Consider the following 24,008-nt stretch of genomic DNA (forward strand, 5'->3'; position numbering starts at 1 on the left):
GCAATCCTATTGCTGATCCCGGGGCGTTCCCACCCTGCGTCATCGAGGCTTCCGCATGTCTGTCTGCTGGGCCATGTGAACGAACAGCCGCAGAACCACGGCGCAGTGCGAGGAGGCGGCGCGCACGGGGACATGTTCGGCGTTTCGTTTATCGCGGTCATCAGTTGCGCTGCCAGTGGGAGACGGGCACCTGTCCCAAGGACGCCTCAACTGACCGGTCGTGCTGACTGATGTGCTGGATGACCTGGTGTTCTGGTGAGAAGCATCGAAGTCTCAGTTTCTAGCAGTCACTGGACGATGAGGTGTGGGACGGCAGAGGTGCAGGCAACCCGGCTTGTCTTCTTGCTCGGTAGACTACCGACTGAGCCGGGCAAAGTGACGTCGACTCGTGTCCGAGATTGCGAACGATCGACTTGATCTGCGCGGAAGTGCTTTATATGGTGTTTTCGGCCAACCATCCCTGATCGCGCTGACGCAATGTGTTGTATCTCATGAGTCTCACAGACTCACCGTGGAGTAAGCCACCAACACGTCCGCGCGGCTGCACGGTCACCGCTTGGGACCGAAGAGCGCTGGGATTTGGACCGCTTCGGTGAATTGTGGCCCAGGATCCAGCGCTGTCGATGATGAGATCTGCCAGATTGCACAATGCATGCTGCCAACCTGCACCGATCACCCCTCTTTCGGTGATCGACGATTGTGATGGATGTGTGTTGTTCGGCTCACTGCAATCCAGGTCGCCGATTCTGGATCCGTGGTCCCCGGCCGCACTGTCCATCCATTCTGCACAACGAAGATGGGAGCGAAGGCGGTACAAAGAGGGCACGAACCTTTTGTGCATCTTCGTTGTTTTGTTGTTGAGGTCGCATGCGTTGCTGTCAAATATGCACTGTTCCGCATTGCAGGAATGGAGACGACAACGAGCGCGGGTCTAGGCTTCATTCGCGAGGGCTTCTATGAGAAATAGCATAGGACTGCTAAAGACAGTAGGTGTGTACAGATGGAGGAGATAACAGCGCGGCTGTATGGTACCCACAGGACGTCACAATAGCGTTCTGCCTCCACAAGGAGGACAGATGACCTAGGACCAGAGATGTAATTATGTTGTGCCGGTCGAGTGAGGGGTCGGAGATGCGTGCGTCAAATCAGAACAACGAAAGCATAAACACGTAACGCGAACGCGCGGATAGAGGTGTGTGATTATATCGGGGAGGCAAAGAGTAAGGATAGGATAGAATGGATACAGTATGTAGGCTACAACATAAAACACGAAGAAACCGCAGCAGATAATAAGCAGAAATTATGAGTCGGCATGGAGCGGTGCATTCGGCCCGCGAGCGTGTCGAGGAGGCAACAGCAAATCAGAGGGACCGTCTATCGTACTCCGAGAGCGAATGTAGGACTGGCGGAAGAGTGAGCTCCGCTGGGAGAGGTGAGGGGATGCCTGCGGTCGCACAAGCTTCCTCGAGCCGCTGGCGAATCTTGTCGCACCGGGAGCGCTGCGCTGCACCGGAAAGAAAATCAGCTGCTGCCGGCGCTGACCAATAAAGAACCAGGACCACCGTACCTGGAGATGGCCACAGCACATTGAGAACATCAAGCGGTGTTAAGAAGGTTTTCGCCTGTTCCAGAGCATGTACGAAGGCATGGTCGAACTCCCACAGCGCCAGGCATATCATGACCTGACTGGACACCCAGTTGACCTGAAACGGACGACGGGACAACTGTTGCCCTGGAGCTTCCGTTACCTGGAGCATCGCCGCCTTCAGGTTCTTCGATATCTGGTCCTGATAAAAGACTATCCGAGCGCCAGGAGAAATGAGTGCCTTTCAGGGCGAATGGATGCACTGATGAACTTACGCCACTCTTCTGCGTGCCGCCGGTCGAATATCGCCGCCCTATCAACGTCGTGTAGGCTGCAAAGCGCGACCCGTCAGACGGAGCTAGGCAATCTAAATGAGAGAACTCACCGACTGATCTCGTGCGTAACGACGAGTCTGGTACTGCAGAAAACGTCAGCGTACATCCCAAAACGGAGGCAGCAATTGGGCGGCTCACTTGTACAGCAGCTCCTTGCACATGTACGCGAAGGTGCCGTTGATGTTGCAGTGGTGCATGTCGAGGGCGCACTGCACGGCATGCGTCTCGGCGAATATATCGGATGCGAAGCGTGCCCGGTGGTCGACAGACCAAGTCTCTTTGACACGGCGCGTGCTGCTGCTCCACAGGAGCATGCTCCGGCAATACACAGCCCAAACGGACTCCTTCGGCGATTGCCCGTACAATTGCTCGTGGCCCAGGGCGCGCTCGTATGCCTCGCCCGGAAACAGCAGTGCAAACTATTTTCAAGGTGGTCAGTTCCTGAGATTAAATTGATAGCCATAGCGCGCACATTGGACGGCTCCGACAGGGCGAAGCGCAGGGGCTCTTGATGAGAAAGGGAACACTGCATGGTATAGCGGGAGACAAGGGCGAGAGCGGTCCAGCACAGCCGCCGGCACTCTTCCTTGCGTATCTCCGCGTCCGACCAGCTGCGATCCCACGGTGGGTTCATGGAAGAGTATGAGCGGTAGTCGTCGATGCCCACCCCGTTGTGCGAAGGGATGACACAGCAGCACTTCTTTGGTGGACGATAATTGTCCGGCATGTAGACGACGGGTACAGCGTCGGCAGAGAACAGGGTCACGTCAGGGTCCCGCGCGTCGACGGAACACAGCGAGAGGACTTGGATGATGCGGTCGAGGAATTGCAGAGAGCACGTTGAACGGTCTGCATTGTACTGTGGATGAGAGGAGGTCTCGAACAAGGCTAGAAGCTAGCCACCACGGAGAGTTTTTGTAAGCGACTTGGAAAGTCAAGCAAGAGATGGAGTACCCACCAACGCCGCTTCAGCGAGGGTATAGTCAACGGATTGAGAGCTGCACGCAGCCTCCAGGAGGGACTGTGCGTTATCCCTAAAATACAAAGCTCGATTGCGGCCACTCGAGCCGAGTTCTATTTGACTAGATTTCATGAGGGTAGCCATAGCGAGAGCGGACATAATTAGGGCCGGTTGCATGCGCACGCGTAGGTGCTCGTCCTGGAGATCGCGAAGGAAAGTTGGAGCGTGAATGAAGGAGAGCCAGTGGCCGCTCGAGGAGAGTCTAAGCGACATGCATTAGGACCAGATCGTACAATACGCTTAGCACACACGTACAGGAAGTTCAGATCGCCCACGATTTCTCGTAACCTGGTATACAACTCAGCGGAGCAGGGGGGGGGGAGGGGGGCGACCGCGCTCACGAATGCTCGTGCAGTAAATTATCCCACCACGACTTCCTAGAGTATTCAACGGACGGCGACAAGGGAAGGGGACTAGCTTTGTGTTGTTCGTCATGGCGATGGTGTCGATTAATGGGCAAGTTTAGAGGGCGGACAAAAGACTTGGACTCGGGGTATTCGATAGAAGAGGCATAGCGTCGAGACGGTGGTGAATAGGGCTCCTATTAGAACTGAATGAATATCTGTCGACACATGTCGTATGTGGCATGATGTAGCATAGATAACTCACTCGTGAATACAACGCCTCGGTGGCGGCGTGCTGGGGAGAATGAGACGCGCTGAGAGAGACAGACGCTGATTGCGGAAGGCTGGGGTGGCTCAGAGACAGCGCGTGCAATTTGTCGTCTTCGCTCTCCTTGATCTTGACGTCGACTACTGACACGGAGTCCTCGCTGACCTTTCGTTTCTTCTTGGCGGGCAGCGTGGTGGAGTCTAGCGGACGCTTCTTACAAGAGCGTTGCCGCGTACCCGGGCGCTTATCCGGACCTCTGCGCTTCGGAACGGCATCATATTCGCACTCATTGTTGCGCCGTGTGCAATTGTGGCAGACAGGTCGGGTAGAATCGCACCGGATTTTACGCGCTCGACTATATAATTGTGTCGGCATTAGATGGATTTCTACAGGAACAATAGGCCTACCATTGTCGACACGCTATGACCACACTGGAGGCTTCTCTGCGCGGTGGTCTTGTACTTGACGAGTGGCCATTCGTGTTGCCATTCAGCGAAGAGGTCTTGGTAGTGCTTGACATGAGCGCAATCTGCTGCGCATCCGGTTCTGAGGATATTGATGATGTGTGGCGTGAAGAGTATGAGGACGACGAATCGTGGAAGACTTCTTGCGGGCGGAAGTGAGAGTCTGTGATTCGACTCTGTGGAAGGTTGAAGGTGTAATCCGCGCTGGGAGCCAACACGGTAGACTGGAAGCGGTTGCCAGTGCTCTCGAAGTCAAGGACGGGCTGTTCGTGGATAGCGAGCTCCTGGCTCAAGTGTTGCGCGAGGTCATGGGTGTTCGGTGGACGTGCGAGCACGAAACCGTCGAACGTGCGTGTGTCGCGAACCTGCGACGCGACGTCGGACGCGCCCATATGCCCGTCCCAGTTGGCCACGAAGAGTTGGGCACACGGCAGGGTCTGCCCTGGCGTATACAACCAGTCTAAGACGTGTCCCGAGGTAAATGACGCGTCGCGGAAGAACCAACGATAAGCATACATACCATGTGGACTGTACGGACCATCGTAGACAGGTGAATGCATCTCCGAGCCGTCCTCGCTGGACTGGAAGCCCTCCTCGACGACGACGGGGACGCGAGAGTATGGTGCGTACACCTCGCCATTCGTACTTGCGACCATGTCTAGGGACCGGCAGAAGAGTGAGTTGCGAGGTCCGTGGAGTCAGAACAAAGGGCACTTGAAGAGACGGCCAAGGGCAGTGTATAGATATGGAACCACGCGAGAGTTCCCAGAAGCCAGGGCCGTCCCATGGGTTCACGGCTAAAGGGTTGCCTGAGACGCGCAGATGGATCTGCTAGAAGCCGAGAGACTGGAAATTTTCCGAAGTGTGACAAATATGGACGACGGATTTGTCCAAGGTTCTGTATCAGGATGGAGATGAACTCCTTCGCGGGACCTACCCTATTTCCCTCGGTCTCGGAACTTACCAGATGCGACACCGAAACTCTATACAGCCTGTCCTTCTTATGGAGCGAACGTGGGGTCTGCGCGCCGTGGCAAAAAGTCATCAGAACAGTCATATCAAGTGATCGTGAAGTAGCAGACCGTCGAGCAGCCGTTTGCAGACCCGTCAGATTGATTGGGATTGACACTGACCGACGGCTAGTCGCCGTGGAGACTTCCAGCCTTGTACTGGCGCGTTATTGTCCGGAGCTGCGGTCGAGACACGCGGGGAGATCAGAAAATCCGCAGACAAGTGTATTGGGGCTCATCAAGGCAAGCATACGGACCCTACAATGGCTGCCTCTCGATGGGAGGGCTGAAAACTCAGCGAAATCGCACAGTCTGGAACGACATCCGAGCTTGAATGCTTATTTGCACAATCTTTGTCAGCAGATGCCCAGGATCATATGTTTGCGGAGTCGCGGTCCACCCACCGAGATTCTTGCGCTCAACCCCGCTCAATTCCTCGCCCATTGCTCTTCTCGACTTTCATGGCGACGGCAACGGCCTATAAGCTGAGCATCTTGCTATCGAGGCCTATGGCGACGGCCCTCGCCCTGGCAGCATCTGCGTGCCGACCTCGAGTAGCGGGTTGCACGCCGGTACGTGGCGACAGCAGGCCAATAGCATTGGGAGTCTCCGCAAGGTTCGCATTTACACAAGCATTGCAATCTGCTCGGATCAACACCCAGCGTCTTTTGCCACATGCAGGAGATATCGTCGGCCGGCATCGACGGTCTGCAACTCCTACATCCGGCTCGCAATCGACTTGTTATGCACACCCACGGCCTCATAAATCCACAATTGACGCCGCCGTGGTCGGTAGTAATGAGCTGCCCCCTCCAGGCTCGCACTGAACGATGAGCATCCACAGACCCTGGCGCCTGCTCTCACGCCGGACGGGGGCAGGCTTGCCTAAAGCGCTCTAGATCTCCAAGTCCGCTCTCTTTGCGAGGTATGCTCCAAAAGCATGGTCTGACTTTCCCACTAGAAGGCTAGCGACATCGACCCCCTGGGGTTCATGAGGTGCCGAGCATTCACCCTCCTTGTCATCGGTTTGCCTCGGCGAATCGCGACGGTCTACCCCAGCATTTGAATGCTCCCTGCAATGAGGATAGCAGACTTCGGACCCACAGGTATGTCCTGCCGCAGTCCGCTGACAGCTGTTAGTCTCCTCAATTCTGGCTTCAATAAATCATCCGAGAATGAAATTGCGCTACTTTGTCCAATCGCCAACATTGGCCTAGACTAGACTGGCACAATCTACGCGCTGGCATCGGCTACTGCCACCCACGTGGCTCAAAACAGAGTATTTGAGCCTTTCTCACTCACCGTAAGACACCCTTTCCTCCGGCTGTTCGCTGGCCTGTTCGAATCTCTAGGCAGAAACACCGCATGTCAGGAAATCAATTCCCATTGTGACTCACTCCCTAGGTTCGGTTCATCGGCCGTGTGGCGTCGTTCGTCTCCGCTCTGTCCTCGAGAATGGAGACATCCTCAAGGGATCTTCCGTGTTTTGTCATGTGAACCTCATCAGTCGTTGCATTGTCTCGGCAGATCCCCCTATTTCTTGTCCGTGCTGACGACACGAGGCGGGTCGCGCAGGATACGATGTCTGCAAGTATTCCTTCCTAGGGCATCCAATTGAACTTCGCACAGTAGTGCTGACATGCTCCGCCCCCTTGGCCCCTTGCTTCCTCTTTTGTCCACCTGCGGAGATCGCGCCATCCGTTCCGGAGGCTTATTTTGCAAGTGCGGAACAAACAGGTCACCCACCCGATCCGCGTATGGGATTGTGTCCACCGCGATATCGCCAGTCCTTATCGAGTGAATATCCAGTGTCAAATGTCCCCCGGACAGACAGAGCCGAAGCTTCGCGAGCAGGACACCGGTTTGGCGGCCTGTTGTTACCAACCTTGATGCACTTCTGTCAGATTTTTAGGGGAGGAAGTGCGGATGTGGCGAAAGGAAACACCGCCCTGTCGGGGGGACAGCGCGCTATCAGCTCACAATCAGGCTATTTGGAGATATGGTAATAGGTGAGGATGGAGTCTCCCTACTGAGCATCGGTTCGTACCCTCCGTACACGAATCCCGTGGGGGATCGTCAGTGCAACACGAGATACTGGGTTTCACTTCTACGCCATGCCATCTGCACACGCTGACCCGGACTCATTATGGTCGCCCCGCTATGAGCGGCGGTGATCAAGATGCTCTGCAGCGCCCTGATCGTCGAGGGTATTATCTGGGACTGATGCAGGTGTCCTGAGTGGTGAGTGCTCAGCTTGTCGGATAGTTCGAGTTGTAAGGTCCGTTGACAGATCGATGTCAGTGGTGACGGATCACAGGACACGATGTCAGGGAAGGGAACGTTCACCTTGATGGTCATGCAATGTGTGTTTGTTGGAATGTGTCACGACATGGTGCGGCCTCCGTCCGCGTCTGATATGCTGTCCTAGCGGATGCTGAGCAATATCCTTGTGCGCGGCCCTCCAGCCCGTGGGAGACATCTGTTCCTCGGCGAGAGCTATTCATGCGTTTACTCACGGTCCTGCAGTAATAGAGATCGGTTTATTCGTCGTTGGAACCATTCAAACGCATGTACCGGCCCAGGAGACCGAGATGCGGCGCGACATTAGCTGGGTGGGCTGGATCCAGCCAGTCTATCGCGGCTAGGGAGACATGTCTCGGCTGCGGCGTTATCCTTACGTCTCGCCATTTGGCAGCGTGTTTCGCGAACTGGCGGACGGCGAGGTTTGTTGTGTTCCCAATTTTGTCCTCTTCTCTCTGTTTTAGATCATCACGTTCCCTCGCTTCTGGCGCCGAGATTGTTCCCCCACGGGTTCTGAATCGTACCTCTCCACGATGTTCCTCAGCTCTATTTCGTGCTCCATGACCAGGTTCGTTTACCGCGCCTTTGCACCAAGGGTTCTTGTCGCTGATCATGAGAACTGGGACGTCAGGTGTTTCCGTGTCTTGTTTACGTCCTCTGGACGGATGCGCGCTGCACTGTGGCGCCCGTGAAAAGTTGACCGCGCAGATAAGCGCAAAGGATTATCGATTGCTGTGAACTCAGTAAAACTTTTGGCATGCCCTATTCGGTGCCCGCAAGGTATGTTCGCTACTGAGGTGAGCGTTCTGAGTGTGCATGGGATCCCGAGAAGCGTCATACATTCCCTTAGGCATTCAGGTGTGTCCACCATGACCTATCGTGGTACCCGACGATCGCCCGGAACCCAGCATCCGAACCAGCCTCGAGTTATGGAAGCCAGGAAGCCCATGTCTAATTACTTGCCATATTGAGAAATGGATAATCTTCGGCGACGGGATTCGGGGGCGTTATGTTTTAAGGTTTCTGACTATTCTTCTCAGATTGGCCACACTTGACCACCATCTTCGACGACCGGCACCACGAGTCTCAGCGGTCAGTCATGGCGCGATACGGCTTGATACCTCGCTCCGCTCGGATCTTCCGTGATAGGGATAACAAATCACACGCCCGTGACAACTGCTCTGTGCACTACGGCACTCGTTGCGCGTACCTCCAACGTCTTCCCTTGCGGCACCTTTGGGACGCGCTACACGTAAGGTTGACGTACATCGGAGGGGTCTTCCGCATTCATGGCACACATCGGGATGTGCTACAGGGTCTGAGGTCCACTCTTTGGGATGTGGATGTTCACATGGTCATGAGGCCATCCCGACGAGCACCGGGCGGAGTGGATGCCAATACTCCAACTTGGATTTGCGCAGCAGCAGCAGGCACTCCCTCTGACCGTGCAGCTCAGTTTGGACGCGTAAGTTAGTCAGCGACTGGCTTCCGCACAACGTGTGCTGCACCTCCTTTACAGGTTTCGGGAGGGATGGATGCAGCCATACCCGGGGAAGCCAGCGGTTATTACGTACAGTATCTTCTTTTAATTGAAAACACCTGTGCTGATGAAGTCCACTACGCCTGCTGCTATCCAGAAACATCGCCGCCTGCAGGCGCCCCGCCCCTCGCTTCGTCAGCGGTCACGTACACAGCAAAGGTACGTCTTACCCTGAGCCGTAAGATGATCGTCTCGCTTGATGCGGTCGTTGCGCTCACGCTGTTTACACGCTTCCCGTCGGACGCACTCGCTTTGATATTCCTACCAGCCATGCCTCACTACCAGTCATGCCTCACATCGACTTGTCCATCCAGCATAGCGAGTGGATGACGAACGAGTCATGTCGATCCCTCGTGCGAACCAAGTCAAAAAGTCAATTTTGCAGAAGGGGCTAGAAGGACGATATATCGCACGTATCGGTGACGTGGATTATCTGCGGCAGCGAAGAGCTCAAATCTTTGCGTACCATGGGAAAGCGCAATACCTGGTAGACGCGTTGACGCCATTGCAGCATTCAACAGCCAACACGTGCACTAGGTAATGTACATTGCAGGGTCACACGATATGGGACTGACTGACGAGGCCCAACGGCCAGGTGCAGGACTTGATGTTCCCACAGAAACAGGTCAGGCAGACCATGCAGCTGAACACCATGCAGTCATCGATGCGCGGCGCCCGCTACGACATTGTTGCTTCCCGCCGTCATGGGCATCAAGGGCAGAAGCCACTCGTGATAGACTCAGGAAGCAACAGCGTTCATACTGGCCATCGACCCGTGCGAGCCCACGTCAATTCTCAATAGGGAAGAAGCCATCTACGCACCGACATTATCGCGATGAGATCGTTCTGTGCAACGGGGTATGTCGCGATGCAATGGCGAGCTCTTGTTGTGCAGATGGCCGCCATGTGCTGCGCGCCATCTCCCTTCACTGGGGTCGGGAGTCCTGTCACACGTCGCACTCGCCTCCCGGAGCTTGGCTTTCTGTGCGTCTTGTACGTACTACCCGTGCTTGCCATCGCGAGGCGTGCCGCGTTCTGCACCCATGCCCGCATCCATGATCCAACTCTATCTCCCAGATCGGGTTCCACGCTGGCATCTCTCTACGTCAACGAGACGGCATTCTGACGACACATACGCGGGTGCCGTGCGAGCTGTTTGATCGCCTGGCCGTGCGAGGCTGCCGCCGGTCGCGGCGACAACGCCGGGACGCGAGCAGGGACGACGCACGGCCGACCGCGCACAGATCATCGTGACGACACCCATCTCTGGGTTCCCCGTTCTATCGTCCCATCGCCGGGCGCGCCCACATCACCATCGCGCGTCCATCGATCCCGGGACCCTATCATGTGTTGCTAGCCATCCAGAGATCTCCGCTGACGCTTCAGGCAAGAGCTGTGCGCACGTCGAACGTCTGTGCAGCGGTGATGTTGACATCACCCGCTCTTTTCCGCTGGGAAGGTAAGATCCGATAATCACTGCAATCATCGCGTTCAGTTGGTAGGCGCGCTATGTGGGCTGGCTTCCTGGGTCGCTGGCGCCAAATTAACAAGCTACCGCTAGACGTCAGTTGAACTATTCATATGAGAACGTCATGCGTCACATGCGGGCAACCTGAAGGTGCTTCGTCGCAACCTTATGTGAGTAGCACGGAGTCAGCTGATGCAGCTCATGTGTTCGAGGAATCAGAGGACACAAATATATTTTCATTACGAGGCTACGTAGAGCGTTGGCAGCATTCGTGCATTGCGAAGTTAGCAGTATTCCTGGTACACAACGGGTTCCCAAAGATCCGGGAATCGGCGCCCTCATCAGCATCATCGTCTCATTAGATACCTTACAAGTCACCAGTGTTCACTTTCGCAAGCGAAATGGTGTACAACTAGGACTGGAACAACACGACACGGGTCGGATGATGCTGAGAATGATCGTGACAATCGACATCCCTGATGGTGTCACGCCCTTTGCCCTAAATATAAATATAAACATATTAAGGTAATTCAAGGACCTTGCCACCGCGTGAGCTCAGCGAGCGACCGCCGTTGAGCTTGAGAGTGAATCGGGGGCCAGTGTCGCTGCCCCGCCCAGATGGAATCAGATCAGATCGCCATCTTAATGTTTACGCAGCGACGCTATGACGTCGGCGACGGACTCCGACGTCTAAAGTCGTCCTATGGCATCGGATTCAGCGCACTATCCAGCCCTGCGATGACCTTGACAACCAACGCGGGGATGGCGCGAAGCTGCAAAGCACATATGAAGTGAAAAGAGCACCACACACGCGGATAGGTATGGGGGGCCATACTTGCGATCAAAAGAAAACAATTCCGCGACGCCTTCGGGCCCAGCAGCATCGTGGCGTCAGCATCTATCACTTGCAGTGCACCCGCGCCGCGACAAATTGGCACTGTAATGAAGCCGGCGCAGAAGCAGCACCGCACCGCACCCGGTACACACCAGGCGCACGCCAGATTGCGAGATTCAGGCCATCACGCCCGATCGCAGGACTAAATGACTCGATTATTTCCTCCGGCGCCGCCACCATCGCCCGCGACCGACACCTACGGAGCGGTTGCGATATCTTCCCATTTCCGGCCCTGCGTGCCGGTGTGGGCGGTGGTGGGCCTGATATGTATGATGGCGCATAGCGTCCGAGCATACGGGCCATACGACGTCCTGGCGGTATTTCTTTACAGCCCGCGAGCGGTGCACGACAGATAGGCGTCGAGGATAGGTCCCGGCGGGCAGCTGGCCTGTGCGATCGAATGGAACGCGGGAGCGCAGGGTGAGATGCGATCGACGCGCTGCGGCGACGTCTGCGAGCAGAGCCACCGAGACAGCAGCTGACGGGATCAGTGTTGCGGCTGTGAGGAGGAGAACACGAGGCTACCCACCGCCAGGGCGCTAATCCAAGGGAGGCGCGGGCGATTCCTAGCGCGAAGCCTGCGCGTTGGCGATGGCGACATGCATAGGAGCATCGTTCGTGCTTTATGCTTCAGATCTAGGAGCGCGCCGTAATGGCCTGTAGCTTACAGAGCTCGGTGCCCAGCACGATCTAGAGGTGTTACTGCGTCGCATACTGGCCGGGCGAAGTAGGAAGTAGATGTTTCATGAGCGAGGCGCTATCTGCGCGTGAAGGGTCAGTTGACCTGGAGCCGTCATGTTCCTCGGTGCTAGCGGAACGGAGGAGACCACAAAGGGGCTGGCCGCTGGCCAGACGTTGAGCGCGTGTGCGTATGGATGGCTGGATCCAGACATAGCAATACTTACATGAAGGCCGCCGCCATTCCGCGCATAGAGGGCAGCGTCTTGCACTAATAAACCAGCTCTCCGTGAGCGGCGCCGGCGCGAGAGTGTGAAGAACTGTGAAGAAGGCCGACGCTCACGGTGCTAGCACGCGGCGATAACGCACGGCGCGTGGGAATGTCCGCCGATCACCGGCAGGCGGGCGGCGCCTCGGCGTTCGCGCCGGGCATGGGCCTGTAATGGAGGGTCGTACAAATCCTGTGCTGCCCCGCCACCGCAGCCAGGCTGCACCCCATGTCCTCTGTCTTCCGCCAATTCCTCTCCTGCTGCTTCCGCACCCGCTCGCAGAGCCATGAACGCCAGGTGCGCCCCGCCGCAGCCGCGTTTGAACGCGTTCATTGACATGTTCCTGAACCAGCAGGGAGGGCCCGACGAGCGCACGCATTTAATTCCACCGACCAACGAGGTTCCTCCGTGCGTCACCAGGCCTTAAACCCATCCAGTGTGCTATATTGACGTCCCGCGAACAACGCAGCGTACGTACATATGTGCTCGACCAGCACAAGATGAAGGAGCGTCTCGGGACGATCGTCCGTGCCCAAGAAGGGTATGGACAGCACCTGCTCCTCATTACGGCAACCCCAGCTGACAGCCCCCTCGCCGCAGGAAAATGGTGAACGTGAACGCGCAGCTGCCATTCAATCTGCACAGCCAGTCGCTGCACGCACTCGACCCGGGCGCGGAGCGTTCGCGCTCGATGAACCCGCCTGGGACGTCGACGACGCAGCGCATCCCGTCCTACTCGCCAGCGCGCGATGAATCCCCGTCCCTCCAGACGAGCCGCTCCACGTCGTCGCTGCACCCTGGAGACGCATCGTACCTCCCGCCCGAGGAAGACCCCGAGTACGGCGCGCGCAGACCAGCGTTCAACGTCCGCCTTGTCCGCGCTCCGGGCGCCGCTTTATGGACCAGGCGCGGACGCAGTCTGACAAGGGGTCGGTACAGCCGCTGGGGGGATGAGAGGCTCAACGGTGCAGGCAACGGAAACGGAAACGGGAACGGAAACGGGAACGCGGCGGAGGGCAACGGTGTCCGGGTCACAGGCCAGGAGAATGGGGTAACTTTGAACGGGCATGCGGACGCTGCAGATGGGCCCGCGGCGGGTTCCGCGTCGACCGCACACCCGCCAATAAGGGTGGCCGCGCCGCTGCCTAGCAGTAACGGTCCCGACGCTGAAGCGGAGGGGGAGGCGCGGGGTGACGGTGGGGCGACGCCGCACGCGCCGGGGTTCCGCATCCAGATCGAAGACGTCGGGAAGATCTCCCAAAGCTGGGGCGATTGATGACCCATCGACGTTCTCCATCTCAGCGTCCGCCCGCGCCCACGCTTTCTGTGCGCCTTCCCTGCTCGGTCACATCCGCCACAGCACTCATACCTACCAATTGTCGCGCGCATGCACCTTTTGGCTTTTCCAGGTTGCAATGTGACATGTCCACTCCTTCGTCTCTCTCCTCAGCTCCATCAGTCTATCCTCGATACACATACTACATTCGCTCAGGCAGTTCCTCAGTTACCCCCACGATCTCGACGCCATCTAATGCCCGGTCAAAAGATGTTCGGTGTACAGATACGGAACGGCGTAAAGTTGGTCAGCTTCTTCATGGTTTGGTCGCGCATTTCTGGATTCTCTGCAATCTGTAGCCTAGCCTTCATTCTTACACTGCAATGCCTCGTTACATCCCTCTTCCCTCAATCAATATGTGTCTGGCCGCGTTGGATTCGCGTTGTCGCCGTGAGGTCAAACCGTCTGCCATAACCAACGTAAGCTACAGTCCTATGCAGGAGCGGACCCCCCCGCCGCGCTTTCATCCTTCTCGTCGCACACCTCTCTCAGTAGAGCCTTCACGCTGTCTTCCGTCCCAATATCAACCTCCCCGCCCGCCCCATACACCTGCCGCACCGCCGCCCGCCACTCCAGCCAGTCGTCCACGATCCGGTCCTGCACATGCCCCACGAGCACGCCCACCGTCCGCTCGTCCTCCAAGTACAGCCGCAGACGACCCACCGCACCGCGCAGCTCCGCCGCACACGCGCTGCGGAACTGTGTGTACATGGCCGACAGCGCGGCGGGCGTCGCCCACGGCTGCGAGGTGATGGGCTGCTGGGTCTGCGCACCGGGCGCGCGGTACGCCCACACACGCTCGTTCCATGCGCGGACCGGGGTGCAGACAGGGTCCGCGCAGGACGCGATCACGTCTTCGCACGCGCGCTTCAGCTCCTGGTCGATGCCCTGCCCCGCCGTCAGCCTGCCAGTGCATCAGCCCGACAAGCCGCCGGACCACGCACCTGTCTGACATCCGTCATGTTCTCGTCTGCGGGCATCCCCAGCGACGTCAGCAGTGCGTTGGGCAGCGGCAGGAAGGACGTCGTCCGTCCGAGCGCCGACGCGAGCGTTTCTGCGGGCACGTCTCAGCTCCCCATATTGGCAGCGTGGCGTACGAGACGAGGGCACACGCACCTGTCACACCGGACATATCAATCCCGCGCTCAGGGCTCGTGTGCGCGAGATCGAGGTTCTGCGTGAGCTCCTTGAGGATGAGGAGGTGCCGCACGAGGAAGAGCTGCCCGTCGAGCGTGGACCCGGGCGGGCTCTTCGACTTGAGTGTCTCAGCGGCATTGACGAGCGATTGACGGCAGAGGTTGACGGCCTCGCGGGCGAGGTCGTCGAAGATGGCCGGCTGTGGAGACGATCAGTTCGCGCCAGAAGCTGTGGTGGTCAGACACACCTTCACAAAGTCGTGCAGCTGCGACAGCACCCAGACGGTCTTGCCGAGCGTGGGGTACCATGTGTCCTGCTTGTTGAGCGTCTTGAGCTGGAACAGCTGGCTCACGCTCTCCTTTTCCTTGATCTCGAGTCCCGTCAGGGGCTTCCGCGCCTCTGCCAAACGTTCCCGGTCAGCAGCCCGCACCGTCGACCGCACCCGTCACAGCACTCACTAAGCAGCTTCTCGGGATATGCGATGTCCTCCGCCTTCGATACGTAGTACCGGATGTCGGACTGGATTACTGACTGAGCCTTGAAAAACAAGCGCGTCTGCGCGTCCTGGAGCACCATCTGCAGCAGATGGCTGACCTGCAGCGCACGCAGGCCGCGTGTGCCTGTGCGGCGGTCGGTAAAGTCGAGTTTGAGCACGTCGCCCGCGTCCTCGTCTGCGTCCGCGTCGGAGTCGTCCTCCGGCAGTGCAGGCACGTCGAGCACCATGAGCGCTTGGAGAACTGTGCAGACCTCGCAAAGCGCGGTGAGCCGCGGCTCGTGCAGGATGCGTGGGCGTAAGTCGTCGTAGAGGTAGTCACACAGATTTTCGAGGTAGTGGCTAGCGACTCGGTCAGGAATAGTTAACACCAGGGCACGTGCAAAACGTACTACAGCTCTTGCTCGCCCGAGTTGAAGAACACGCGAAACAGGTCGAACTCGTCTGTGCATAGCTGCTTGAGATAGCTGCAGCCTGCCCTTGTCTGCGTGGCAATACAACCGGTTAGCCGATAGCGTACATGAGACACTGAGATTTACCAGCTCTACGAGTTCTGTTCTCGTGGGGTCTAGGCCCTTGATCTCCTCTGTAAGCCGGTTCACTAACAGACCCTTACGGGCGGCGAAGTAGGCGGCATGGCACTCGGCAAGGAGCGACGACAACTCCTCAGGATGGACCGCTGCTCTTCGCTCGAGTTCTGCTAGTAGCGGTGCCAACCGTTCCGATACTGTATAGAACCGGGTGTATAGCAGGTGCTGCTGTGCTGTAACTGACACATCCTGTATAGCTCTTAATGCATGTCATGGATGAAGACGGGTTGTGGAGCCATACCTTCTCGGATATGCGCTTCGTGACGTCGACTGTGAGCGCCTTGAGTGAGCCGACAAAGTACATTTTTATGAGCGTCATGGCTCTCGTCATGCATTGTTGGAACCGGAGGAGGTAAACCTCGGCCTCCCTGAAATGGCGCTGTGCGGTCGTCAGTATGTATAAGTGCGCATCAGATAGATAGCACTTACATGCTCCTTCAAGTACTCGATGCAGATGTCCACCCGCTCCACCATATATAGGAAGTCGGTTTGCAGGACGAGGGAATCTCCTGGTGAGTTTAGCATACGAGTGGCATGCTCAAGCTCCTGGAAGTATTCCAGCCGCTGCCCAATGGCCTCCGACATTTCGAGCAAGTGATTCTAGACTTTCAGTGAGCTCAGAGAATCCCCGAAGGATGCCATACAACATACCCGCTCGTCAAGCTGCTGCTCACAAGCCTCCTTCAGACTCCTCCCCCCTTCTTCCACGATTCGCCATTCGCGCAGCATGTCCTCTATCGCGTCGTCCACCTCGTCTATCCGCTGCACGAGCCGGTCGCATGTCTCTAGCTGCTCAGACACGCTCTCCAAGTGGGCGCGGAAGTGTGCCTCCTGGCTGTGCGCGACCGAGCGGTCGATGAGCGCGAACCAATCGTAGAACTGCTGTGGCGTCTGGATGGGTTGTTTGGGATGAAGGGCATGGGCAGCCTGGTGCCGGTTAGAGAAGAGGTTGGGAGTGGACGGACGCGAGCTGCCACCGAGTTTGTTACGTAGTACTGGGGTTGACGGGCGAGATGAAGAACCGGGTTCATCTACGCTGAACTTGTGCGCGTTGGTGAATGGTGTGCAGCAGATGCTGGCTTGCTGGACGCACCTTCGGTGGGAGAGCAGCCTTCTCTGTTAGGGCTTTTAGACGGTTTACGCTCCTTGTCTCCGTGTCATCCAGGGGTGCCTTAGTCTCCCACTCCTCGACGGTGATCACAGGCTTTGCATGCGGTGTGAGGGACGTGGGCGCCGCTGTGCGTTTGCTGGGTACGCTAGAGGCCATGGTGTGTTATGGAGTTGACTGATGTGGAGAGGCACAAAAAAGTGAGGAAGAGTAGGGTGATCTACTGCACTGGCAATTGAAAGAGAAACTCTGGTTCGCGATTATCTGTATGAGAGCCTAATAGATAGACGATGACACGAGGCTACTGAACGCTTTGGACGTAGGTGTTTGTTTGTCCTCATGATGATCACTGTCTCCACAATTGCGTCCTCACACCACTGATTCTGATGATTTTTTTGTGCATTTCAACGGACTGATACAGAGTCAGGTATTCAAAGCCCCTGGTTTTCGCGATTGAGTCAATGATGAGCTTGCAGCAGTTCGAGCCTTGCTTCTCGGTGAAAGTGTCATCGGCTAGCAACGTACCGCCTGAGTCCAATCCGCCTGAGTCCAATCCGCCTGAGTCCAATGTAAATTCTGTCAGTTTGCTCACAGGAGACTATCATCCTCTTAGGGAAAAGATACCGCGAACTAAATCAGTCGCATAACAAGGTAAAGGGGACAGACGATTGCTCTAGCAAGACGAGAGTGACTAGCTCGTCACAACACTTCCAGCGCATGGACTTGCCGCACTATTGCTCCGGGACCACTGCGGGTGAGATTGTGTGCGTGTCAACACCTTACGAAGCTGAAATGGTTTGCTTGTTTCTCAGTTTCACGGGCTAAAACTCCATACAGCGTAGGCACATGTACAGTGCAGCTGACGGAGATTAGTAGTGGGCTCCGCGCTCGATTACGGGACCACCTAAGGAAGGGCGGATCACACAGTGTCCTTGTCCTACTTTTTCGGACTGATTAGTGCCCCAAAGGTGGGCGAATCGGGCGTGAATACTCCGCGATATAGCAATCTCCCGAAAGCGCGGCAAGTGAGGAGGGTTGCGTGGGGCCGTCTGCTACCTCTCCTCGTTGCTTCCCAACCGTGGGGACGTAATCAGGAGGGGAGGGGAGAGGGCGGGGCCTCATCGACATCGAGCTCTCCCCAGAGGATGAGTAGGTTGTCAGCGTGTATATCCACGTCGCACAACTCGGTAAAGGCCTCGAAGCCGTCGCTCAAAGAGTAGGCGAACTCCGTCACCAAAGGCCTAGAGAATGAGCCTGAGTGGTCACACCATGTGGCAGGTCTTTTCCCAGCGAAGGAGATTGTTCACGTCCAGTCTGACTTTTTTTCGAGCCTCATGGTTTCAGCCATAGGTGAAGGTGGCCGTGCACGCATTTGCCGTGCACTCAAGGCATTCATATTGGACTCCGACCTCGTGGCTGTTGAGTGGCGGCCGGTGGCTTTTGGCCACAACGCATAAAAGGTGCGTAACGTGTCTTTCTACAACCACTCTTTCCTTTCATTTCTTTCTAGTACACGCTCGCTACTTCTAGACTGCTGCATCAAGTACATCATTGCTGGACAATGTTTGTCTATCAGCACACGCCTATCGCGCGAGTACCCGCCGACGTTGGCCGACTCTTGTTCGAGGAATGCTTCCATGCACATTGCCACGAAGAACGGATCACATCTGCGCTCATCCTTGCGTCTGTATGTCGCGCGTGGAGAGCAATAGCGTTTGACCTTTCCGTACTCTGGAGCGCGGTGCACATTGACCTAAGGAGGCTTCATGAGGAGCCTGATGAGCATTGGAAGGCTATCTTGCGGAGGTCCCGCCGACATCCGCTCGACGTTCAGATTGTGGGCTTTTACGACGAGGACAAGCTGGAGCTGGTGCGCATGAGGAATGCCGTCCTAATGCTCCTCCCCCATCTCGATCGCTGGCGGTCAATGTCTATCGGGGTCGTCACAATTGAGTCCTTGACTGCTATCCTCCCGTTGTGGGTGGACGAAGCCCCACTATTGGAGACGTTGTCCTTCAGCAACGTTGCCCACACTCACCGTGTGTCCCGCTCAACATCAACACTATCGTTCGATCCTAGGTTCTCTGCCCCACGGCTCAGCACTCTGGAACTGCTCTCAACACGACTATCGCACCAGCATCGTATCTTCTGTGGCCGGTTTCCTGGCATCCGTAAACTCACCCTTGAATGTTCGCTCGACTCTGGCACATTCTTGGATGGACGTTTTCTTGCACAATGCCTAGGACCTCTGAAAAGTCTCCAACGACTGGAGCTTGTTGCCAGTGGGTACGTGGAGTTCGCTCAGCTGCTCGAAGATGGATATACCCATGGCCTTATTGAGCTGCCTATGCTCAAAGAACTCGCATTGTCATATAAATTGGCGGAATATACGGTGCAAGATATACTCATGTGTATTAAGGCTCCGCAACTCACGACGCTAATCATCACACCTGCGGTTGCCCTCTCGTGGGATGATCCATTGCCATTCATGCTAAAGACCAGGTTCCCATCGCTGCGGACGGTGCAGCTCGGCTTCGACCACAATATGTACGATCCGTTTTGCTGCACTGATTTTTTCCAGATTTTCGGCTCCTTCGAGCATCTCGAGTTGCTCAACCTGCAGCTTGTCCGCATTAACCAAGAGCCCCTCGAGTTCGTAGATGTATTGAGCAAATGCATCGAGAATACCTCATGCTGGAACCTCCCGCGCCTGATCTCGGTGCAAGTCCGGGATGAGGGCGACGTCGTGGCTGCCTCGCGACGCCTCGTGGAGGCGCGATTAGCTGCGAGCTCCGGTGATGGTCCCCATTCAGAAGAAAAGCGTCCTTCATGTCTTGAGAAGCTCTCCGTTGAATCCATAGAAGCTATTTCCGAAGAGGATCGTGTCTGGTTCGAAAGTCACTTGCAGTTTTTCGAATGGAACATAGTACCCGACGCTGGCGAGACGATGGAGAACAAATATCTGAAGCTAACTTCTCGTCCATTGACGAATGGTTCCGAATGTACGCAATATGTCTCTATCTAGTGGGTCACTGTCCATGGTTGATCTGAGTAGATTGCAGCTTGACCTGACACACGAGGACCAGCTACTATTTATCCTGCACTCTAGTCGTATATGATTCTCAGTCTTTGTGCTTCGTTAATATAAGCCGTAATGCAATATTATTATGATAGCGAACTTCTCAACGTTGTATCGGTAACAGTAATTCAAAGTTCATGCAGATGATCATCACGTTTAGGCGAATTTGCGCGGTGCCAAGTGCGAGGAAGGTGAGCTCATAGAGACGGGAGATGCTCATCATGCGATTGCAATCGGGACATGTACTCATTCCTAATATCAATGATTCCTATGTGCATTACTTCTCTACAAGGGTCGCCCCGAGACCGAGCTTAGTCTTCTTCATGATTGCAGTCAAAGGCGCCTCCAGGCCGCCTGATAATCCAATTCGGTCTCCTTCCGCCCAGCCCATCGCCGCCAACATCTTGAACCCGATGTTCGACTCCCCAATCTTCGGTGCAGCCTGATGTCCTGATTAAGCTGACATTCCAAAGCCACAGAAAGAAAAGCGTACCTTGCCAACCTCTTCTCCCTCACGATGCTTCGCGAGGGAGATATTCTGACCCTTTCCTTTGCCAGGCGCGCCCCATGTTCCCGCGCTTCTCTTCAGGATAGCGTTCACTTTCCGCTCATTGGTACGGATACCGCTGCGCGTGGTCTTTGTGAGCGTAGTATACCTCATGCTGCCCGTTCCTTTGCTCTTGCTGTTCAAGTTGAACGCGCCTGCGAGCTCGTGTATCTTCTTCCGCGTCTCCTTGTCGGCCGGTGGCAGCGCCATTGTCGGCTTTCCCCCAATATCCGCGATGAATCGTCGTATCTGCTGCTCCAACGAGGCGAGGTCGGTGATTCGATTGGGTACCTCGATGGAAGCGTCCAGCCTCGCGGCAGCAAGCATCGCTTTGAGGCCCTTCTTGCCACCTTTGTGCACTGCTAGAGGATCAGCCGCGGCTGCCAACCTGGCTTCTGCCCTCTTCCGTTTATTTTCTGCCTTCTTGGCACGATCATTGTCCCATTGTGCTTGCAGCTCACTGGGAAGATGCTTATCTTTCTTGCGGGCTATACGGTGGTGTGAGTCCTTTGTAAGGAAGCCTAGACGAAATGGGACACACCAGCAGGCCTCATCATACTTTCGAATTCGTCCTCGCTCTCAAAGTCACCATTGGCGACAGCACGGAATAGGTCCGAACGTGCTTTCCGGTCTTTGCCCGTCAAGATTGCATCGTTCTGATCAAGCAATTCCTGCATAGCGTTTAGCGAGCCAAGTCTCGCTGTGGCCCATGTAACTTACCTCGATCTCGGCGAAGAAGGCATCATCCTCGTCTCGCCTAGTCATCTGCACTGACATGGCCTCATCGCTAGAGTCTCCATCTTCGGCGTCAGCCTTGCGCTTGTACGCTCTGTCGCGCACTTTCTTCAGTCTGGCCTGAAAGCTCGTTCTGGGCGTATCTTCATCATCCGAGGATTCCTCTTCGTCCTCATCCTCGGAATCCCCTGCATCCCCTGCGTCCTCACCAACTAAATGACGCTCCTCTGCATCGACAGCACGCTCCAACTCGTCGTCGTCGTCTTCCTTCTCACTGCTGCTACTGAAATCCTCCTGCCCGTCTTCAGCCGTACTATCTTCATCCTTGCCTGCAGCTTCCTCATTCTCTGCTTTGATTCGCTCCATGTCTGCAACGTCGTCCATCGTAAGGTGTCTTGACCCATCCGCACTCATGCTTTGCACGAAGCTCCTCATGGCATTCAGGGAGATCCCCTCATCGAGCTCCATGGTCCCGATGCCGTTCGAAAGCTCCTCAATCCCCTCGTCGCTTGAGTCGCCCCAGTTGACGTCCGAGTCCCCCCTCCGCTGCTCGCTCTCCCGCGGGTCCCGCTCCCGTAAACGCGCCTCCTCCCGCATAGCGCCAAATGCACCAAAGCCCCGCAATGATCTGCGCCGCGCCTTCTTCGACCGCTGCAGCAGGGAGCGTGGCCCCCCGACGGGAAACACCTTGCGAGTCTGTCGTTTCCGAGGCGTCTGCTCAAACAAGAACGAGACAGCCTCGAAGTCCGGCGGGGGTGGGGCCACCGAGGACTCGCCGGGCGGACTTTCTGCAGTTGACGCGGGGGGCTCCGCGAGCTCGACGTCTTCACGAGTCTCGGAAATCTCGATGTCTTCACGACGAGTCTCAGAAATTTCGACGCCCGTAATGACCGATGTTGTCTGCATTTCTTCGATAGGGTGGGTCAAGGATTGTTGTGGAGCGGGTGTTATGCGTCCAGTTCGGGGATGAGGCGCGACATATACAATGATTTCTTCGTCATCAGGAGGACACTCTCCTAAGACACCATTGACGCGATCAACCAAGACTGTTTCGCTGGTGGTTTGCCTGGCTACGGGGGTGGGTGTGGTGTCGACCCAGAACCCTGTGAACTTCTCTTCTACAACCGCGACTTCGGAAGCTTCAGCCGGGGCCCTCGGCTGCTGCCCGGCTGCAAGCAGTGCTGCAGTAGCATCAACTTCAGCTTGAATTTTGCCGACGTCCGCGAAGTCTATTTCTTCTATTTGCTCTTCTTCACCAGATTCGTCGCCGGCAGAGGCCTCGTCTTGCGCTTCGCTGAAGACGCGCGAGATTTGGTCTGCGGTAGGAACGTGGCTCTTCTCATCGTCAGCTGAGCAAAATATCAGTTCGATGAGATTTTGGTAAATTCGCGGATAGCTGCGTACCAACTGGTTCAACAATTGGCTGTAGGATGTCTTCCTCCTCCTTAAATAGTACAGCGGTGAATACAGATCGCACGAACGTGATAGGTTTCAACAGAGGCCTGTCCTCGTAGAGAAGCTTCGATAAGGGTGCTCCAGTACGCAGTCTTACGTCGAAGTTCTTCCCGCCTCTGCCGTCTCGTCCACCCCGGCCACGGCCACGGTCACTCTCGAACGGAGAGAAGGCTCCTGTATCACCTCTACCTCTGCCACGACCTCTGCCTCTTCCCCGGGGTGTCTCAGCACCCTCTCTAGGGCTCGCTATGCCTGAAATGGGACTTGAGTAATTGGGTCTTCCTCGACCCCTTGCTCTTGGGCTGTTTACACCCCTAGTCGGTGGAGCATCTGCAACCCTGTTAGTATTACAATACCAAGACGGCACCATCGGCTGGAAGTTCGGATAGTCGTTGGTAGAGGAAATGAAAAAACGTACTATCGGGCCACATCTGTATAGGAAAATCGAAATCGTCCATGGGTATGTGGCCTCCGCGCCCGCGTCCGCGACCCCCACGACCCCCACGACCCTCACCCCGTCCAGAAGACGGGATCCCGCGCGGTGAACCACGAAAGTTGCCTCGTCCGCGATGATTGTTACCTCTAGCCATTGTATGGAAGTACAGAATGTCCGCGTGTGCCCAGAATTAAAGTTGAAACAGTTTGCAAGTATTCGAAGATGACGAGAACAGATAACACTACAAGTTTGAGAGGATAATAAGCAGGTAACGAATGAGTTCTGAGAGATTGCCCGAACCGGTTGAGAAGAGAGATGGCTGTAAGCGCCGAATACATCTCAATCCGTCTGAGCGCCTGTCCGAGCTTGCTTCAAATACTTGTTATACTGTACTCAACAAAAAGTGCTCACGCTTGCTGAGATACTCAAGCATACTATCGCCGCGGACGATACAGCAGACGACCAGGTGGGTTTTATTGAATATCGTGGCTTACATTATTCGTGACTACTTCAGCGGAAATTATCTATGATGTTGATTCATACACAGTTAACCGACGTCGGTTCAGAGTGGTGGTCGTGCTTTACCTGTCCGTGTCGCCACGAGCTCGTAAAATTACACTCGTCTGTCAGAGACAGGATGTGTAAGAGACCGATTCTCTACACGAGAATACATGGAACTGTCGTTGAAATCTATGCTCTAGTCTTGATGTCAGAGACACCCAGGAATCTTCGAGTTGATTTCGAGTAGTGCTGAACCTAGAGCAACCTTAGCTACTTGCCATGAATCGTCCCGAATCTCATTTTTGAATGTACCTAATGTCACAAAGCCCAGGCGCAGCAATCTTTCTAGTTTCCCCTAGGCCGCCTACAAAAGAGCTCTCCAGGCGAAATCTCTGTATCAGTCGTGCCAGATG

The 24,008-nt window shown here is 56.0% G+C and overlaps 6 protein-coding genes across 6 annotated transcripts; 3 read left to right on the top strand and 3 right to left on the bottom strand.

Annotated features, from left to right (window-relative positions):
• Window positions 1–287: 287 nt before the first annotated feature.
• On the bottom strand, window positions 288–4,673 carry POSPLADRAFT_1132186 (hypothetical protein; the record flags this gene model as incomplete). Its single annotated transcript, XM_024484185.1, has 13 exons — window positions 288–469; window positions 511–783; window positions 1,568–1,798; window positions 1,861–1,916; window positions 1,971–2,003; window positions 2,059–2,339; window positions 2,393–2,815; window positions 2,879–3,143; window positions 3,197–3,229; window positions 3,283–3,482; window positions 3,551–3,908; window positions 3,961–4,459; window positions 4,538–4,673. The coding sequence occupies 13 exons, from the start codon at window positions 4,671–4,673 to the stop codon at window positions 288–290; spliced, it is 2,970 nt and encodes a 989-aa protein (XP_024342623.1).
• A 2,677-nt stretch (window positions 4,674–7,350) lies between these two features.
• POSPLADRAFT_1133411 (hypothetical protein) lies at window positions 7,351–10,698 on the top strand (the record flags this gene model as incomplete). Its single annotated transcript, XM_024484343.1, has 14 exons — window positions 7,351–7,390; window positions 7,554–7,639; window positions 7,673–7,750; window positions 7,793–7,896; window positions 8,073–8,108; window positions 8,179–8,186; window positions 8,369–8,793; window positions 8,848–9,027; window positions 9,188–9,355; window positions 9,406–9,726; window positions 9,764–9,852; window positions 10,226–10,327; window positions 10,487–10,506; window positions 10,535–10,698. The coding sequence occupies 14 exons, from the start codon at window positions 7,351–7,353 to the stop codon at window positions 10,696–10,698; spliced, it is 1,821 nt and encodes a 606-aa protein (XP_024342624.1).
• A 1,688-nt stretch (window positions 10,699–12,386) lies between these two features.
• Window positions 12,387–13,614, top strand: POSPLADRAFT_1064507 (hypothetical protein). Its single transcript, XM_024481815.1, has 4 exons — window positions 12,387–12,475; window positions 12,534–12,586; window positions 12,648–12,719; window positions 12,779–13,614. The coding sequence occupies exons 1-4, from the start codon at window positions 12,407–12,409 to the stop codon at window positions 13,452–13,454; spliced, it is 870 nt and encodes a 289-aa protein (XP_024342625.1). The 5' UTR covers window positions 12,387–12,406; the 3' UTR covers window positions 13,455–13,614.
• Window positions 13,615–13,946: 332 nt separating this feature from the next.
• POSPLADRAFT_1133374 (hypothetical protein) lies at window positions 13,947–17,001 on the bottom strand (the record flags this gene model as incomplete). The annotated part of the gene is made up of 10 exons (XM_024484333.1): window positions 13,947–14,418; window positions 14,579–14,850; window positions 14,899–15,050; window positions 15,089–15,486; window positions 15,537–15,628; window positions 15,684–15,923; window positions 15,976–16,113; window positions 16,164–16,334; window positions 16,386–16,765; window positions 16,824–17,001. The coding sequence occupies 10 exons, from the start codon at window positions 16,999–17,001 to the stop codon at window positions 13,947–13,949; spliced, it is 2,493 nt and encodes an 830-aa protein (XP_024342626.1).
• Window positions 17,002–18,403: 1,402 nt separating this feature from the next.
• Window positions 18,404–19,867, top strand: POSPLADRAFT_1131386 (hypothetical protein; the record flags this gene model as incomplete). The annotated part of the gene is made up of 1 exon (XM_024484074.1): window positions 18,404–19,867. The coding sequence occupies one exon, from the start codon at window positions 18,404–18,406 to the stop codon at window positions 19,865–19,867; it is 1,464 nt and encodes a 487-aa protein (XP_024342627.1).
• Window positions 19,868–20,198: 331 nt separating this feature from the next.
• On the bottom strand, window positions 20,199–23,248 carry POSPLADRAFT_1043423 (hypothetical protein; the record flags this gene model as incomplete). The annotated part of the gene is made up of 6 exons (XM_024478306.1): window positions 20,199–20,363; window positions 20,415–20,956; window positions 21,010–21,139; window positions 21,189–22,552; window positions 22,608–23,075; window positions 23,173–23,248. 6 exons carry the CDS (start codon window positions 23,246–23,248, stop codon window positions 20,199–20,201), a joined length of 2,745 nt encoding a protein of 914 aa, XP_024342628.1.
• Window positions 23,249–24,008: the final 760 nt, after the last annotated feature.

This window comes from Postia placenta (assembly GCF_002117355.1).
Source record: "Postia placenta MAD-698-R-SB12 unplaced genomic scaffold POSPLAscaffold_2, whole genome shotgun sequence".
NCBI lineage: Eukaryota > Fungi > Basidiomycota > Agaricomycetes > Polyporales > Adustoporiaceae > Rhodonia > Rhodonia placenta.